General features: G+C 36.5%; 1 protein-coding gene across 1 annotated transcript in view; it reads right to left on the bottom strand.

Annotated features, from left to right (window-relative positions):
• Positions 1–875: 875 nt before the first annotated feature.
• The window catches only part of LOC114285590 (lysM domain receptor-like kinase 3), a 28,164-nt gene continuing 12,014 nt past the window's right edge, over positions 876–17,025 (bottom strand). Inside the window, exons 2-11 of the mRNA XM_028228633.2 lie at positions 8,479–8,559; positions 7,332–7,637; positions 6,801–6,946; positions 6,610–6,699; positions 6,417–6,522; positions 4,352–4,503; positions 4,156–4,253; positions 3,926–4,073; positions 1,823–1,930; positions 876–1,317 (exon numbers count right to left, since the gene is read on the bottom strand). Of these exons, the coding sequence (XP_028084434.2) occupies positions 1,153–1,317; positions 1,823–1,930; positions 3,926–4,073; positions 4,156–4,253; positions 4,352–4,503; positions 6,417–6,522; positions 6,610–6,699; positions 6,801–6,946; positions 7,332–7,637; positions 8,479–8,559 (1,400 nt within the window). The 3' untranslated portion in view covers positions 876–1,152. The remainder of the gene's footprint in view (positions 1,318–1,822; positions 1,931–3,925; positions 4,074–4,155; positions 4,254–4,351; positions 4,504–6,416; positions 6,523–6,609; positions 6,700–6,800; positions 6,947–7,331; positions 7,638–8,478; positions 8,560–17,025) is intronic.

Genomic DNA, 17,025 nt, shown 5'->3' with positions numbered 1-17,025 from the left:
TGGGTATGTTTGGATGGTAAGAATTGATTTTGGGGAGTGAGATTTCTGGATTTTAGTGACAAGTTTTTTTCATTTTTATTTAATAATTAATTTATTTGGAAGGTTTGGGATTTGAGTTTGCAATAGTGGGAACCTCGTGGCAATGGTAATTTCGCACAACAGCAGAGTTGTAACAATGGTGGTTCGTGGTGGTGGTGGTTAGGGCTAGGTTTAGGAAGTTAGGATTTTAGTGGAGAAGACAAAGGCATTTTGATAATTTTATTTTAGGACAAAATTATAATAAAACAAAATATCATTAAATGCATTAACAAAGATGAAATGGGATGTGAAAATAAAAACTCGCTGATACCCTCTTTAAATTGGATTTTTCACCAATTATTCCTAAAAATCTTATTTTTCGTTTTTTATATATCGATAAAAAAATTAATATTATAATCCATACTTTCTATCTAATATTTTTGTTAATATTATATACTCGCCCCCTTTCCCCCTTTGTGAAAATCCTAAGTCCATCTCTGGAGAGAAAGGAGAGAGATAACATAGAGAAAACATATCAATTATCACACAAAATGACATCTTTTTGTTGATACATTGTACCTTCTTATACTACATCTAAACTAACTCCATTCATTCACTAACTAACGAAATCTATAAACTCCACTAACTACTCAACAAACTCTTCTATCTAATTCTCCTCTTGCATCGTACTGAATAGCAGTTCGAACCATGAGACAGAATCCTAAATCCAATTCACGTAGCCATTTTGTTCATGGCTGCAAAAATCTTTAAAAGTTGAATTGGTACCACAGAGAATAAATAGTAAATACGGGGTTAAAAAGCAAAACTTGAAATGAAAGGCAATTCTCAAAACAAGCTACTCATAAGCTCCGGCCAGCTCCATCATTGCATCAAAAAAAATTCTCGCAAAACAACTTCAAAAATAATACATCATAAAAAAAATTAAAAGAAAAAAAAAATTAAAAAAAAAAGAAAAGAAAAATATAAAGACAATTCACATGATGCATGAATATCACAATATTGACAATTACAGTTGAACCTCTATGCTACTATGCACACAACTATAAGAGTGCGTGAGAGACATTGATGGTGTCGAGGAAGAACAAGAGAATGTCTAAAATAGCATTCCGATACCTATCTTCCTTGAACAAGCCCACTGAATACTTGGCTGTTCCCGGCAAGAGTTGCTTCCCACTCAATAGAGGACAAGAGGATCTGTGACAATGAAATCACAACTTGCTTCATATCTGGGCGCAAAATGGGGTCTTCATCCACACATTGCTTCGCCAATACTGCCATCTACATCAAATATGGATAGAAGAGATCAGAAGCTACATTAACTAGAAAATTGAATACCATTCTTTTATTTCATTGGCATCAATTCTCATTTGATTATATACTAGATGTAGTTTAGTTCCACTTTATCACCATAAGGTAGATTCCATCTCAAGCTGTCAATGGAGAGAATAAAGGTGAATCATGACCTTTTCTTCCCATACAGTCATTTAGGCTGTGTTTGATTGGGGAATTTGGAAAGAGATTTAGAAAGAGAAAAGGAAAAGACATGTGAAATTAGATGAAATATAAGTATATTTTATTCACATTTCACCTACATTTTCCCTTTCCCTTTCCAAATCCCCCCCAACCAAACAGAGCGTTAGCTTTCAATAATGGTTGGGAAAATAGACTATCATCATTGATCTATCGTTCTTTACCCTCAAGGCCACTATGGCAATTCAATTTCCCACGCAAAGACAAAACACTGGTATTCCACTGTCAAATGAGAAAATAGAAAATATTTTACCTTGGAAAGACAGTCGTGGGGATACAAATCCATCAAATTAGGATCAATGTGATCTTTCATGCTTGACATACTCGTGGAGTCAGGTGAGCACCTAAGAGCTGCTAGCATCTGTGCAATTTCACAAGCATCAGGCAGCAGTAAGAAGTAAGATGCTCAAACGATGGGAGTGAATAAAAACAGAGAAATAAGAGGTGAAGAAAATTCATAGTAACAGAAAAATTGAATAATCGAAGCAAAACATAGAAAATATTTATCAGCTTCTATATAATATCAATAGCTTGTTTGTCAAAAAGAATACGAACTTGCAGAATTTAACCATCTTTTGGAAAAGGTTATGGACCAGAAATATGTGAGCATCTGTGTAGGGAAAACTGTTATAGATATACGAAAATTGTTAATTCCATTTGTCTTTTACATATGCTTTAGCACCTCAATTTATGAACACCTAAAAACTGCCTCCCATATAATATTACCCTCCTCACAGTTGGTTCCTTCGAATGGGCAAGTCCAAGGGTAAGGGCTGTCTTAGAAAATATAAATTGGGAACAGGAAAATTTTTGGTCTGAAAGCTTTAATTTACTGGATCTTTAAAAATAAAAAATTAAAATTTTAATTGATGTACTTGCTAAAATTAAAAGTAAAATTTTAAAACTACCCCACACTATAACTGTGTTATAAACAGCCTAAGTCCTTAAGTGGCTTATCACAGCATGGCAAGGTCAGAGAATTAGGGTGCTTTACTACCAAGTCCTGACAATACAATGATATTTCAGTATATAACCATCTATTCTAGAATTATATAGTCATCTTCCAAAGTTATATTCTTAAACTGCAAATCCATTGAACTCTATGTAACATTTTCACGACTCTCCATTTCAGTGACCAATAAAACCTAGTCTCCATTCCCGTTAGTCATTGACAAACTACATGCTAATATGTTCAGGATTTTGCATCTCAATTACATCATGGTAAAATTTGGTTTCGGTGATAAACCAAGTTTCCATCTGGACTTGTCTTGAACATCAAAATTTGAAGTAAAATTTGTATTTCCTATGTAAGCACGGAAGATCTCCCATATGATCAAGGAATGGTCTCCAACATGCATTGTAGTATGGATTTTTTAGGGATCTTTATCAGTATCATGAATATCGTAGAAACTCAAACTTACGACATGTCAAACTTTATTTCTGTAATCATCTCCTTAACTAAATATGATCTCCAATTTCATTGAAAAGTATAATCTATAGCCTCTCAGATCCTTCATTCTTCGAGTTTATTAATTACTGAATACGGCAAAATTAAATCCTCCCCAAATCCACGAGACATAGATGTATTGTATAAGCTATAAAAGTTGTTCCAAGTGTCTTGCCGTTGTTTACACTATTTTGCCCCATCTTACCATCTAAACCTACTTCCCAATTTTTCACTTCATTACAAGAATTTCATTCTACGCATAAAATGCTAGATTGCTAGTCATAGAGGATTATGTAGATCATTGTTAAAAGGCTTAAAACTTGATTCTGGTGGTTTCCTATGCATTATTAAACATCCTACTCCTCACCCACCCAACCGAAAAAATAAATAAATAAATAAATAGATAAAAAGAAAAGAAGGAAACTAATAAATGATAACTACATATATATGGATAAAAGGCTATTCTGCATAGGAGAAAGCAGTCTCACTCCACCTTTACACATGTTAAGAGCACAAAGGTATCACATTAGCATATCTTTTGGACATCACTTTCTTCATATAATTTTCCCAGCCATTGGACACACTTCTTATCAACAATCTCCAAGCCATATCCCTTTCACATATTTCTCTCTGTCTCCATGCTTTTATTTTTTAACAAGAAAATTAAAATGCACAAGAACACGAGTTTGCATGAAAATTTCTTGTAAGTTCTCTTTTAAAATAACAAATGATCTTCATACAGTCTATGAATGCTCACTTTCACTTGCAACTCGAGTTGTCGGCATGCAAGGTTGCAACGTTCCAATTCAAATCAATAGCTACTATGATAATAAAATTAATTTCATGAGTAATCATAGCTAGTTATGTATCAACCAAAGTTGACTTATCTAGATGTGCAGTAGTACTTACAATGGATACCAATGAACGTCTATCAGGGTTCTTCATCATACTGCCTTCTGTTCGTGTGATGGCCTCCTTTCCTGATATCATCTCAAAAAGAACAACACCAAATGCATAGACATCACTTTTCTTCGTGGCTAGGCCATCCCGCAAGTATCTGTAAAGAATCAGAAGAGTGAAGCAACCAAAGATTAATTCAGAAACTTGTTGCTGTCTCATTTTACAGTTTATTCACTTACTCAGGAGCCAGATAACCAAAAGTTCCAACAATTCTTGTAGTTGAAGCTTCTCCCTCATTAGTTATTCCAACAAGTTTTGCCAGCCCAAAATCTGAAATCTAAATGCAAAGGAAATAGATAATCAGATGCGCTAATCTAAAAATACGCTCAACCCAAAAAATAAAAATAAAATAATGATGTAAAATAGGAGAAAAACCTTTGCTCGAAAAGCACTATCCAGTAAGATGTTGCTTGTCTTGATATCTCGATGCACATAATGAGGTTTGGTATGCTCATGAATGTACTCCAGACCTCTAGCAGTATCAAGTGCAATCTGAACCCTCATGATCCAAGAAAGTGATGTATGACCTATGCACCAATCATTGGCAAAACTTAGTGCAAATCTCTATACTGTTTTTCTAAGAATAAGTGATAAGAATTTTAGTGTAAGTTGAAACAAAATTAAACATAGCAGCAGCAACAGCAACAACATTTTTGCTGCATGGACATTAATTAACATACAATTAACTAATTGTCAAGCACTAAAATAGTTTTCCTTGAAACATATGAAGAATAAAAGCGAAGGATTATTGACTATGAATGAAGCTGAACTTAACCTACTGTTCCAAACCTAAGACACACCAGAGAAAGAGCCAATACTTTGGGCCTAGGCCTAGCATGATCTTATGAGCCTCTTAAGCGAGCCAGGCACACTTTTGTACCATGTGAACTAAAGCCTAAAACTTAGGGCTGAGCAAGGAAACTGAAAAATCCGCAAACCGAACCGGTCCAATCCAATCCGACAGGTTGGGTTTGGTTTTTTTAATCCGCAGTTTGGTCCTAGTTTGGAAAATTTGGGAACCAGTCTTCGAGGATCGGTTCCGGATTGGAACCGAACCAGACTGTATGTAATGTAAACCATATACCTACCATCTATGAAGCACGGACACGGACACGGATACGGACACGGACACGGATACGGACACGGTACACGGCAATTTTCAAAAAATGGGGACACGGACACGGCGGGGGACACGGCGAATTTTATTTTATTTATTTTATATATTTTTATGTGTTATGTAGATTCATATTACATTCATCGTAAATTAAAATTAACAAACACTAACATAGTAACATTAATTGAATAAACATAATCATTACATTTAAACAAATTAATAGATCATCCATTCACAAAAATTCACAAAAAAGTCAGAATAAACGATAACAAGAACTAAGACGAGAAGGGGAAAACATTCAACATTCAACAATATTTTTCACAAAAGCACTAAATAAGAGAGGCAAAAGATTAAAAAAATAAAAAAATAAAAATAAAAATAGCCCTGCCGTGTCCCCGCCGTGTCCCATGCCGTGTCCCCATATGGACACGCGTGTCCCCGCCGTGTCCCTGCCGTGTCCCCTGCAAAAAAATCATTAAATTAAAGGGACACGCCATCTGGCGTGTCCCATACGTGTCCCCGGCGTGTCCCCGTGTCCCCGGCGTGTCCCCGTGTCGGACACCGCCACGGCACTAATTTTGGAGTGTCCATGCTTCATAGCCTACCATACACCATGATGCATACAATCCTACCCTAATTGTTGTTGGCACGACAAAATGTTTGTTTGATGGGAGTTTTATGCTGCTACATGTTGAACAATATGTTTATTTACTAGATATTATGTTTGTTTAAGTTAATGGTGGAACAAAATTATGTTTGATGGGAGTTTTATGCTTTTTTGTAAATGTTATATGATTTTTCTTGTGAACAGATTATGTGAAACCATGGTTTCAAACCGAGCTGAACCATGTTTAAATGGTTTGGTTCGGATTGATTCCGTGACTTAAATAGATTGGTTTGGTTCCAATTTTTATGGAAACGTAGACAACATATTGCTCCTGGTTTTATCCCAATCCGAACCAAACCAGACCATGCTTACCCCTACTAAAACTAATGACAACGAATTCAGATAAAATGGCAGTGCTATGCCACAGAGTAATCTTTTTCGTACTCATTACAAATCAATACCATGTTAATAGATCCTTTTCGACAATTATTAAAAGGTAATGTGTGAGGACTGATATCAATGTCTAGTTCAAAAAGAAATGACTATCAAATTTTTAGATATACAAAAGGTTGCACCCATCTAGACATAGACAATAATAAATGAAATATCTATTAACTATACATAAACATGTGATCTTAACCTTGCTATGAGGATACCATCTAGACATGGACAGTACTGTATGAAATATATATTAACAATACATAAAGATGTGATCTTACCCTTGCTCTGAGGATCATGCAAGTGGCTTCTAAGTGAACCCTTTTGTGCATATTCATAAATAAGGAAAAGCTCATCCTCGCTTGCTGCATAACCAATCAATTCTACCTTGACAACATGAAAGCAAGAAAAAGGAGTCAAAGCCTTGAAGTTCTGAAGATTATGACAAGAAATTAAAAGGAAAATGAGCATTACCAAATTTGAATGATGAACCTTGCAAAGAACTTTCATTTCCAACATAAATTCTTTAGTTTTCGTAGCAGTCATTCTTTTGATCACAACTTCCTAGAAGGATTCAACATTATATAACTATTATCTGAATGAGGAAATCACTTCCCAAAAATGTAACAAAATCAACAGGACAAAAGTAGATAGAAGTTGCTAACCTGGTCACGGAGGAGGCCATAATACACAGAGCCATATGTTCCATGACCAAGAAGATTTGCATCAGAGAAACCATCAGTTGATGACAGAATTTCTTCGTATGTGAAAACCACAGGCTTCTCCACATCAAAAACATCAGAATCTATAGCTGCAGAAGAATTGCTAATCTCAGCATTAATTTCCAAACGGAATATAAAATCCATGTTGATATATCTACAAAGTACAATGGCCATTCCTTAGCTTCCCTACGGAATAATTGCCATACAATAGTGAATGATGATTCCATTTGTAATACATTTCCCATCATTTTTTGGTGAACCAAAGTGAGAATGGATTATGATGGAATGTTCATTCCATTCCAGTAAACCATACAGAGCACATAAGTTTTCGTTCTTAGCATGGATACAACCTTTCAATACTTGATTTGATGAATAAAAAATAAATAAATGATTTACTATAGAGTGCGCCCACAGCTTTAGATCAGATTTCAAATTAATACAATTTAGACCCTTGGTGGTATCCAAAATACAAACCTTTTGGAATGTTTATCTGGCGATCACTAGATTCCCCATTACTTTGCTTCCAATCTCCAGATTTGCCACAGATATACCTCCCAGAAGCACAACAGAAACTTGTGTTTCGAAGGATATGAAACTTGTGAGAAATTTTCTCATTAAGGTCTTTTGCATGACTTCCTTGGGATTTATCAAAGCAGCTTGACGACCTCAAGGAAACAAAAATAAATACAACTAGAATGATCAGAGTCAGACCAACCCCCAAACTCCCTATGATCCACCCATATGGCACGTGTGTCTTATGATCCCCGTTTGCCTGATTTTCTGCAAAACAAATATTATTATTCATCATATAAATATTTTTCAACACATTTCATGGAATGAATCAAAATGCACTCTAACTTGACATCAGTGCATGTTGACATCAATAGAAAAGTCCTCACAGTCACAGGTGACTAGACTGAAACTATTATAGCTCCTCGGCTGGTGCTTAATATAAAAGTCAAGGCAACCATTCATTGAAGAAAAAGCAAAATAAAGAAGGAAAAAAACATTTGAAAAGCTTAGAGATTGCAATGTCCCATAAAGAATTAAATCACTAATTATAGCTTTATTCCATGGAAAATTGGAATAGAAATTAAAGCCGTGAATTAGCTATAGTGTTTGAGTAGTTGAGAATTTAATATTAACGGAAACCACAACAGGAAAAATTCCTCAGCATAATTCCTAACATGAGGATCTTCCGTAATTTTCACTTCCTTATTGTCACAACTTATATTTGATCCTTGCCACCTGTTGACAGGATACAACATGAGGAAATACACAATGACAACTTTTTCCAGATTTTCAAGTAAGCTTAGCAACTTTCTTTGGCTTGAAGATATGCAAGCTGATTCATAAATAGATACCTCTAGAAATGTTAGTTTTTCTTATATCTGTGAACAACACAATAGTTGATATGAAGCCTCAGGCATCACTCAACTTTAACATCAATCAGCAACTGTCAATAAATATAAATAGTAAATACATATATACACCCAAAAAAGAACTATTTTCCAGTTTCAAAATAAGATTGCACTCATGAAAGAAGCAACTAGTAGACTAATAGTTGATAGTTTTAATGGAATGATTAACCAACAACAGTTCATATAGGAACTAGCAATACCTGCAACAGCACTGTCCACAGATGGAGCTGGAACAGGAGCAAGAGGGATGTCATTCTCTATAGGATATGGCTCGCCAGGAACTACAATAGAAAAAATACATAAATGAATAAATAAAATGTCTCATGGAATTGTAAGACTAAATTAATTATTTAGTCATTGAGGTGACCCACATGACATGGCAATATGAATTAGAGATTCAACAAGATTATGGTTCCATATCTTTTGCTACAAGATTTTATCTAATTGGTCAATAAAAAGAGTGGTTTCCAAGTATCCTACTTTGATAGGCAAGTGGAATTAGTGTTGAACGGGGAAACTGATTCCCTCTCTACCTATAAAAGGACATTCATATTACCCATCAAATTATTCTAAATACACATTATTCTACAAAGGATTAAGAGAGAGAAACCATTTTTCCATGAACCTAAACGTTGGGATTTATTTTTAATCATCTACTGAAACTCTAAAATTTTTCTGCAGTAATGGATTCAGATATGTAAAGTTATTTATGTGAAAATCATGATAGTTCATGATCTTGAATTATGAAGGTTGTTATATGCATAACACCATTATGTATTTACATATGGTATCAAAGCACTTGTTCAAGAATTATCTTGATTTTTCATTAAATAAAATTAACGAAATATGATTGCCAATATAAATTTATACCCATATGATCAAGAGCATTGACTGATTGTCTACATATAATTATCAATTGCGAAACTAGATCTGAAACCCAATAACATATGAAAATATTATTACATAGTACACCTAATGCTTTTGTTGAATGAATTCTAATAAATTCATTATTTTAACACTAATGGATTCGACATGAATTTTGACCAAGGCATCCATTATCTTGATGAAATAATGTTATGCTTTGTTTTTGGCAACACTGTATTGTTTAATTTAGTAATGCCTAAAGGTATTTAGTATTACATAATGAATCATTATTATTCATATTTTGCTTAATTATATTTAAAATTTTACAGTGAGAAAGCACGTTAAAATTTTATTGTGATGTTTAGTTATAGTACCTAGCATATCGCTGCATACAAATCCAATTGTAACTTTTAAAGATTATTTCATTGTCATGCTATTATCACCATTATGTATAAGCTTGATTTTTATGGGTGGTACAAAAGTATGTACTTTTATGTGACATAGAATATGAATTGTGTTGATATTTGTTATGTCTTAATATTATTATGATTATGATGACGAATAATTGTGAATAAATTATTAATCAATAATGTGTATGTAAAGTTATTGTTTTGATTTGAATTTATATTATGATATGGTTGGTAGTTGCCAAAGTGACCCAACCGGAATGACACATAGCTATCAAATTAAATAATTGAAATTTAATACTCTTCCCAAGTCTTAAAAAATAATGACTTTGCAAATCACAATTCCTTAATTACAAAGATATTAGGTTGGCCCAAAGGTGCACCACTTCTAAGTGATTATTTAATTAGAATAGGATAGTGGATGAGTATTCATAATTGATATTGGAATAAATACCCAAAGGTAACAGATCTACCTAATTATGAATATTTTATCAACTAGTCTTATTGAGGAAAGGGAATCACTATAATTCTTAAATAATATGTCATTAAATTATCCCAAAGGCAGATCATGGTAATATAGTTTGTAATTGTTTAAACATGTATTTATCTTGACTAATTGTCAATTATTGATAACTCTTAGCACTAACGTAGTGAGCATGAATTATTAATTTGCAGTGCCAGTTTGGAGATGAATGTGGATGTCTACTTTCTTATACAGTTTGTTCTAAATTCTTTGCCTCTTCAGTATGGGCCATTTCAAATTAGTTATAACACTATGAAGGATAAGTGGGATGTAAATGAATTGGCCAGTATGCTTATGCAAGAAGCAGTAAGACTTAAGCAGTTGGGACAACATTCAATTCATCTCATAAATCAAGGTGCCGAAAAAAAGGGAGGAAGCCTAAAAAGGGCATAGTGGACCACCTAAGGCAGACGAGCCCGCTCAAAATTCTCAGGACCATAAGAAGGAAAAGGAAAAGGACAAAAACAAGTGTCACTTCTGTAAAAAACTGAACACTTTCAGACAGATTGTCCTAAATGTAGGGCATGGTTCGAAAAGACAGGTAATAATTTAATTTATGTATGTTTTGAATCAAACCTAACTGAAGTTCCTTCTAATACTTGGTGGCATGATTTTGGGGCTGCTACTCATGTTTCCAATACGATGCAGGGATTCCTTTCAATCTAGAACATAAACCCCAGTGAAAACTTCATATTCATGGGAAATCGAGTCAAAGCACCAATTGAAGCTGTTGGGACTTATTGTTTATTTCTAGATACTAGTCATTATTTAGATTTACCACAAACCTTTTATGTTCTTTCTATTTCCAGAAATTTAGTTTCATTGTCTAAACTTGATCTTGATGGTTACTCTTAGTTTCAGTCTTTAAAGTATACCTCTTTGGTTGGTTCTGGTGTACTTTGTGATGGTTTGTATAAATTAAAGCTTGCTAACCAATTTGCGGAAACACTCATTACCCTGCATCATAATGTTGGTACTAAACGTAGTCTAATAAATGAAAATTCCTACAACCTGTGGCACAAAAGGCTGGGGTATATTTCCAGAGAAAGGTTAAAAAGATTAGTAAAGGATGAGATTCTTCCAAATCTAGATTTTAGAGATCTCGATGTGTGCGTGGATTGTATTAAGGGAAAACAAACCAAACATACCAAGAAAGGTGCCACAAGAAGTTCAGGGCTTCTTGAAATTGTCCATACCGATATTTGTGGGCCTTTTGACACTCCATCTTTTGGTGGAGAAAGCTATTTTATGACCTTCATAGATGACTTTTCACTCTATGGTTATATCTATTTATTGCATGAAAAATCTCAAGCAATGGATATCCTTCAGGTATACATTAGTGAGGTAGAAAGCCAACTAGATAGAAAGGTGAAAGTTGTCAGATTAGATAGAGGTGGTGAATATTATGGAAGGTATGATGAATCAGGACAATGCCCAGGCCCATGAGCTAAACTCCTTGAAAAGTATGGCATTTGTGCACAATACACTATGCTGGGAACACCACAGCAACATGGTGTTGCCAAGAGGTGTAACCGTACACTAATGGACGTGGTTAGGAGTATGTTAAATAATTCCACACTACCCAAATCATTGTGGATGCATGCACTTGGGACCATTATGTATATATTGAATCGGGGTTCCTAGTAAAGCAGTTCCAAAGACTCCTGAACTATGGACAAGAAGGAAACCGAGTTTAAGACACCTGCATGTGTGGGTTGTCCAGCGGAAGCTAGAATTTATAATTTACCCTGAAAAATCCAAAGGGTACAAGTTTTACTTTCCAAACCATAGTACAAGAATTGTAGAAACCTGTACGGGAGAGAAATATTCATCATCTTTCATACGCCTTGCTACCAAGCTCGACTCGCTCCATCAGGACAAGGGTGAGCTACCTAGCAAGTGGTTTGCTAGAAAATCCCTCCGACGGTCAAGTTAGCTTTCTTGGAGAAGACGAGCACTACAGAGAAATAATTACTAAAGTTTTCTTACCCCTCAAGAGTCTGCTCAATCCTCCTTGTCTAGGCTGGCCGTGCAGCCCCAAATTGTGCACGCACTACCTCTGTTGTCCTTTGTTGGACGCGTGGTTATACTGCCCTCTCCATTCCTCACATGTGTACGCGTCAATACTGCCAAACAGATTGGCCAAACTGCCAAATAGTATTGACGTGTGCTTAGAGCGGATTCTTCTTCTGCCATTGGACCACGTGGAATGCCTCAACGGAACAATCACTTGCAACATCAACAGAATGCTAGCTTAGGATGTCTTCGTGCCGAGCTAAATCACGCCAGTTCCCCAGTCGACTTCGTGCTCGGTCAATGCCTCAACACTGCTGCACTCTTAGACCGGTTGGTCTCGGCATGTCAGTCGTCATCTCAACTATAGACCGCGACCCCCTGCACATCTTGCTCGGTCCTCGTATCCGACCCACCCCACAGTTTGGCCTATTCTCTCAACCCAAACATGGCTCTCTTCAACGTGATGCCTAAGATCATAAAGGTCTAGCTCAACTGAAGGACATGTCCATGTTGGTTAACTCGGCCCAGCACCACATTTCGTACTGGTTTGGCTCAGCCCAACATCACATTCCGTGATGGTTTGACTCAGCCCAACACCACATTCTGTGTTGGTTTAGCTCGGCCCATTGTTCGACACAAATCTCCCTCTCAATTGCCCCTTAATTCCATCTGCCTTGGCATGATTAGAATTACCATTCTTGGCCGAGCTATTCATTTTGATCGGTCCTTGATACATGCGCCCTTCGTTTGGTCACGAACCACTCTGGCCTGGCACTTGATGTCATGGGGTCCCCTTTGCTAGGCTTAACTCTGGCAACCTTGCAAACGGATCTTGCAAACGAGCGTTGCAAACAGACTCTGCTAGGCTTGACCTGACCTTAGCGACCTTGCAAACAGACAACTCCGACGACCTTGCAAATAGACCTCGCAAACGGGACATGCAAACAGAGCTTGGATGTTGACTTTGCAAACGCCATGCAAGTGCCAACCACAAAAACGATACACGATATTGACCTCGCAATATGGACAAATATCAAGTTATTGAAATCGACTCAGCAACTTCCCCACAATTTGGGCTCCTGCCTTAAACTTACAAAGGCAAAGCAATGACCCAAGCTAAACGGATTGCCCCTGGACTGTGTCCACTACTCGATTAGAGTTCTCTTCGACTGAACAAATCAGTTTTCCGTCGAAAGTCGGCGAGAAAAATTGGCTCGACAACTTCTTGGCAAGCAAAGTCAGCTCGACAACTTCTTTGGCGAGCAAAATCAGCGCAACTTCTTGGCAAGCAAAATCAGCTTAGCTCGGCGATTTACTTCTCGACGAGCAAAATCGGCTCGGCAACTTCCTTGGCGTGTAAAATCAGTGCAACTTCTTGGCAAGTAAAATCAGCTTAGCTAAGCAACTTACTTCTCGGCAAGCAAAATCAACTTGGCAAGACTTCTTGGCCAGAAAAATCTACTCGACAAGAAATTTTAAAGTTAGCTAGCAAAATCAGCTTGGCAACTTACTTCTTGGTGAGCAAAATCAGCTCAGTAACTTACATCTTGGCGAGCAAAATCAACTCGGCAAGACTTCTTGGCGAGCAAAATCAGCTCGACAAGAAATTTCAAAGTTAATTAAAACCATCAACAAACCTCTTGCCGAGCAAAATCCACTTGGCAAGGAATTTCAAAGTTGGCGAGCAAAATCAGTTCGGCAAGAAATTCAAAGTTGGCAAGCAAAATCAACTCGACAAATTACATTTTGGTGAGCAAAATCAACTCAGTAAGACTTCTTGGCAAGCAAAATCAGCTTAACAAAGAATTTCAAAGTTAGTGAGCAAAATCAACTCGGCAACTTACATATTGGCAAACAAAATCAACTTAGCAAGACTTCTTGGCAAGCAAAATCAGCTCGGCAAAAAATTTCAAAGTTGATCAAAACTATCAACAAACCTCTTGCCAAGCAAAACCAGCTCGACAAGAAATTTCAAAGTTAGCGGGCAAAGTCAGCTCGGCAACTTACATCTTGATGAGCAAATCAGCTTGGCAAGACTTCTTGGCGAGTAAAATCACAGCTCGGCAAAGAATTTCAAAATCGATCAAAACCATCAACAAACCTCTTGCCGAGCAAAATCCGCTCGACAAGGAATTTCAAAGTTGGCGAGCAAAATTAGCTCGGCAAAAAATTCTAAAGTTGATCAAAACATCAACAAACCTCTTGCCGAGCAAAATCTGCTCGGTAGGGAATTTCAAAGTTAGCGAGCAAAATCAGCTCGGCAACTTACATCTTGGCGAGCAAAATCAACTCGGCAAAACTTCTTAGCGAGCAAAATCAACTCGGCAAAGAATTTTAAAGTTGATCAAAACTATCAACAAACCTCTTGCCAAACAAAATCTATTTAGCAAGGCATTTCAAAGTTTGCGAGCAAAATCAACTCCCTAACTTACATCTTGGCGAGCAAAATAAACTCGGCAAGACTTCTTGGTGAGCAAAATCAGCTTGGTAAAGAATTTCGAAGTTGATCAAAACCTTCAACAAACCTCTTTGCTGGAAATTTGGTTATTATTGCCTTGATTTAGTCAATATTCTAGGATCTGTTTTTTCCTATGTAAATATGGAAAGTAAAGGCTGTATAGAATCAGGAAAAATGGGAAAGTAGAAGCTGTCAAATATTAGCTTTAATTAGTTTCCTTTTCTGTTGTAATTGCTCTCTTTATAAGAGAGAATCATGTTCTCATTCTTTAAGTGATTAAAAATATATTCCTTCCTCATATTTTCTGAGTTGGTATCAGAGCAAAAAACACAGCAGCCCTAAAACCATCGTAGCCACGTCGGAAGTCACGTCCGAAACCACTTCAACCCCTGCCGCTACCATTCCGGTGAAAACGTCCAACTCTCACTCTGTCCAAATCACCACCATCCGCCTAAATGGTGATAATTTTCTCCGCTGGTCACAATCTGTCCGAATGTATATCCGTGGGCAAGGAAAGATCGGTTACATCACTGGTGACAAGAAGGCTCCTGCTGTTAATGATCCGCTGTTCGACAGTTGAGACGCTGAAAACTCCATGGTTATGACATGATTAGTCAATTCCATGGAAGAGGATATAAGCTCTAATTACATGTGCTATACTACTGCACAAGAGTTGTGGGATAATGTTAGTTAGATGTATTCTGACCTAGGAAATCAATCTCAAGTTTTCGAATTGACTTTGAAGTTGGGAGAGATTCGTCAAGGAGATGATTCCGACACAAAATATTTCAATTCGTTGAAAAGGTTGTGGCAGGATCTTGACATCTTCAACACATACGAATGGAAATCGGTTGACAACTGCAACCACCACAAGAAAACTGTGGAAGACAGCCGTATTTACAAGTTTCTTGCCGGCCTCAACATTGAGTTCGATGAAGTGCGAGGAAGAATTATTGGCAGACCTCCTCTCCCATCCATTGGCGAAGTATTTGCCGAAGTCAGAAGGGAAGAGAGCCGAAGGAGCGTCATGCTTAAGAAAAAAGGTACTTGTGAGTCAATTGAAATTTCTACTTTAATTAGCGATGCTGCGGCCAAGAAGGCTGCAAATTACCAGCGCAGGTTTGATGATAAGCCACGGGTCTGGTGTGATTTTTGCAACAAGCCTCGCCATACACACGAAACGTGTTGGAAGATCCATGGCAAACCTGTCAACTGAAAAAGCAGCAAACAAGGAGAGAAGAATCGTGGCTTTCCTACTGCTAATGAAGCCGATTCAAGTCCCTTCAACAAAGAACAGATTGATCAACTCTTAAAGCTGATAAAATCTAACTCCTCATCCGGTACTCCTAGTGTTTTTTTGGCACAAACAGGTAGAAATCCTAAAGCCTTCTCTTGCCTAAACTTCTCTCCGTGGATCATAGATTCCGGTGCCTCCGATCACATGACTAGTTTTTCCTATTTATTTAGTACCTATTTCCCTTGTTCTGGACATGACAAAATTAGAATAGCCGATGGTAGTTTTTCACCTATTGCAGGAAAAGGATTTATTAAACTAACTGAGAAAATTAATCTCAATTCTGTTCTTCACGTCCCCAACTTAGCCTGTAACCTTTTGTCTGTCAGTAAACTATCTAAGGATTCTAATTGTCGTGTTACATTTTTTGAATCCTATTGTGAATTTCAGGACCAGAACTCGGGGATGATGATTGGGCGTGCTAGGATACTTGAAGGTCTTTACTACTTTGATGAAGTACCTTTTAGTAATAAAAAAGCTCAGAGCTTTAATAGTACTAGTTCAATCTCTGTTCGAGAAAAAATAATGCTATGGCACTATAGGCTAGGACATCCTAGTTTTCTTTATCTGAAACATTTATTTCCAGAACTATTTAAAGAGATTGATTGTTCTTCTTTTCATTGTGAAAGTTGCATTTTTGCAAAATTTCATCGCTCTACTTATTTGCCAAAACATTTCCAGGCTTCCAAACCTTTTTATTTGATTCATAGTGATGTTTGGGGCCCTTCTAAAATCACTACTCTTTCTAGTAAAAGATGGTTTGTTACATTTATTGATGACCATACCTGCTTATGTTGGATTTATTTGATGAATAAAAAATCTGACGTGAAAACTTTATTCACAAATTTTTACAATATGATTGAAAACCAATTTCAAACCAAAATTGGTATTTTACATTCTGATAATGGAACAGAATATTTCAATGAGCAGTTGGGTGAGTTTTTGGCAAAAAAGGGGATTTTTCATCAATCTACATGTCGGGATACCCCTCAACAAAATGGCATTACAGAACGAAAAAATAAACATTTACTTGAAGTAGCACGTGCTATAATGTTTTACATGCATGTTCCTAAATATTTATGGGGTGAAGCAATTTTAACAGCCTCTTATTTGATAAACAGGATGCCTACAAAGGTGTTAACATACAAAACACCTTTTGATTGTCTCAAAACTTTTTTCCCTGAC

This window comes from Camellia sinensis, chromosome 4 (genome assembly GCF_055761805.1).
Source record: "Camellia sinensis isolate YWXY chromosome 4, ASM5576180v1, whole genome shotgun sequence".
In the NCBI taxonomy this organism is placed as follows: domain Eukaryota; kingdom Viridiplantae; phylum Streptophyta; class Magnoliopsida; order Ericales; family Theaceae; genus Camellia; species Camellia sinensis.
The sequence above is the reverse complement of the archived record's forward strand: the minus strand, read 5'-3'. Positions and strand labels throughout refer to the sequence as shown.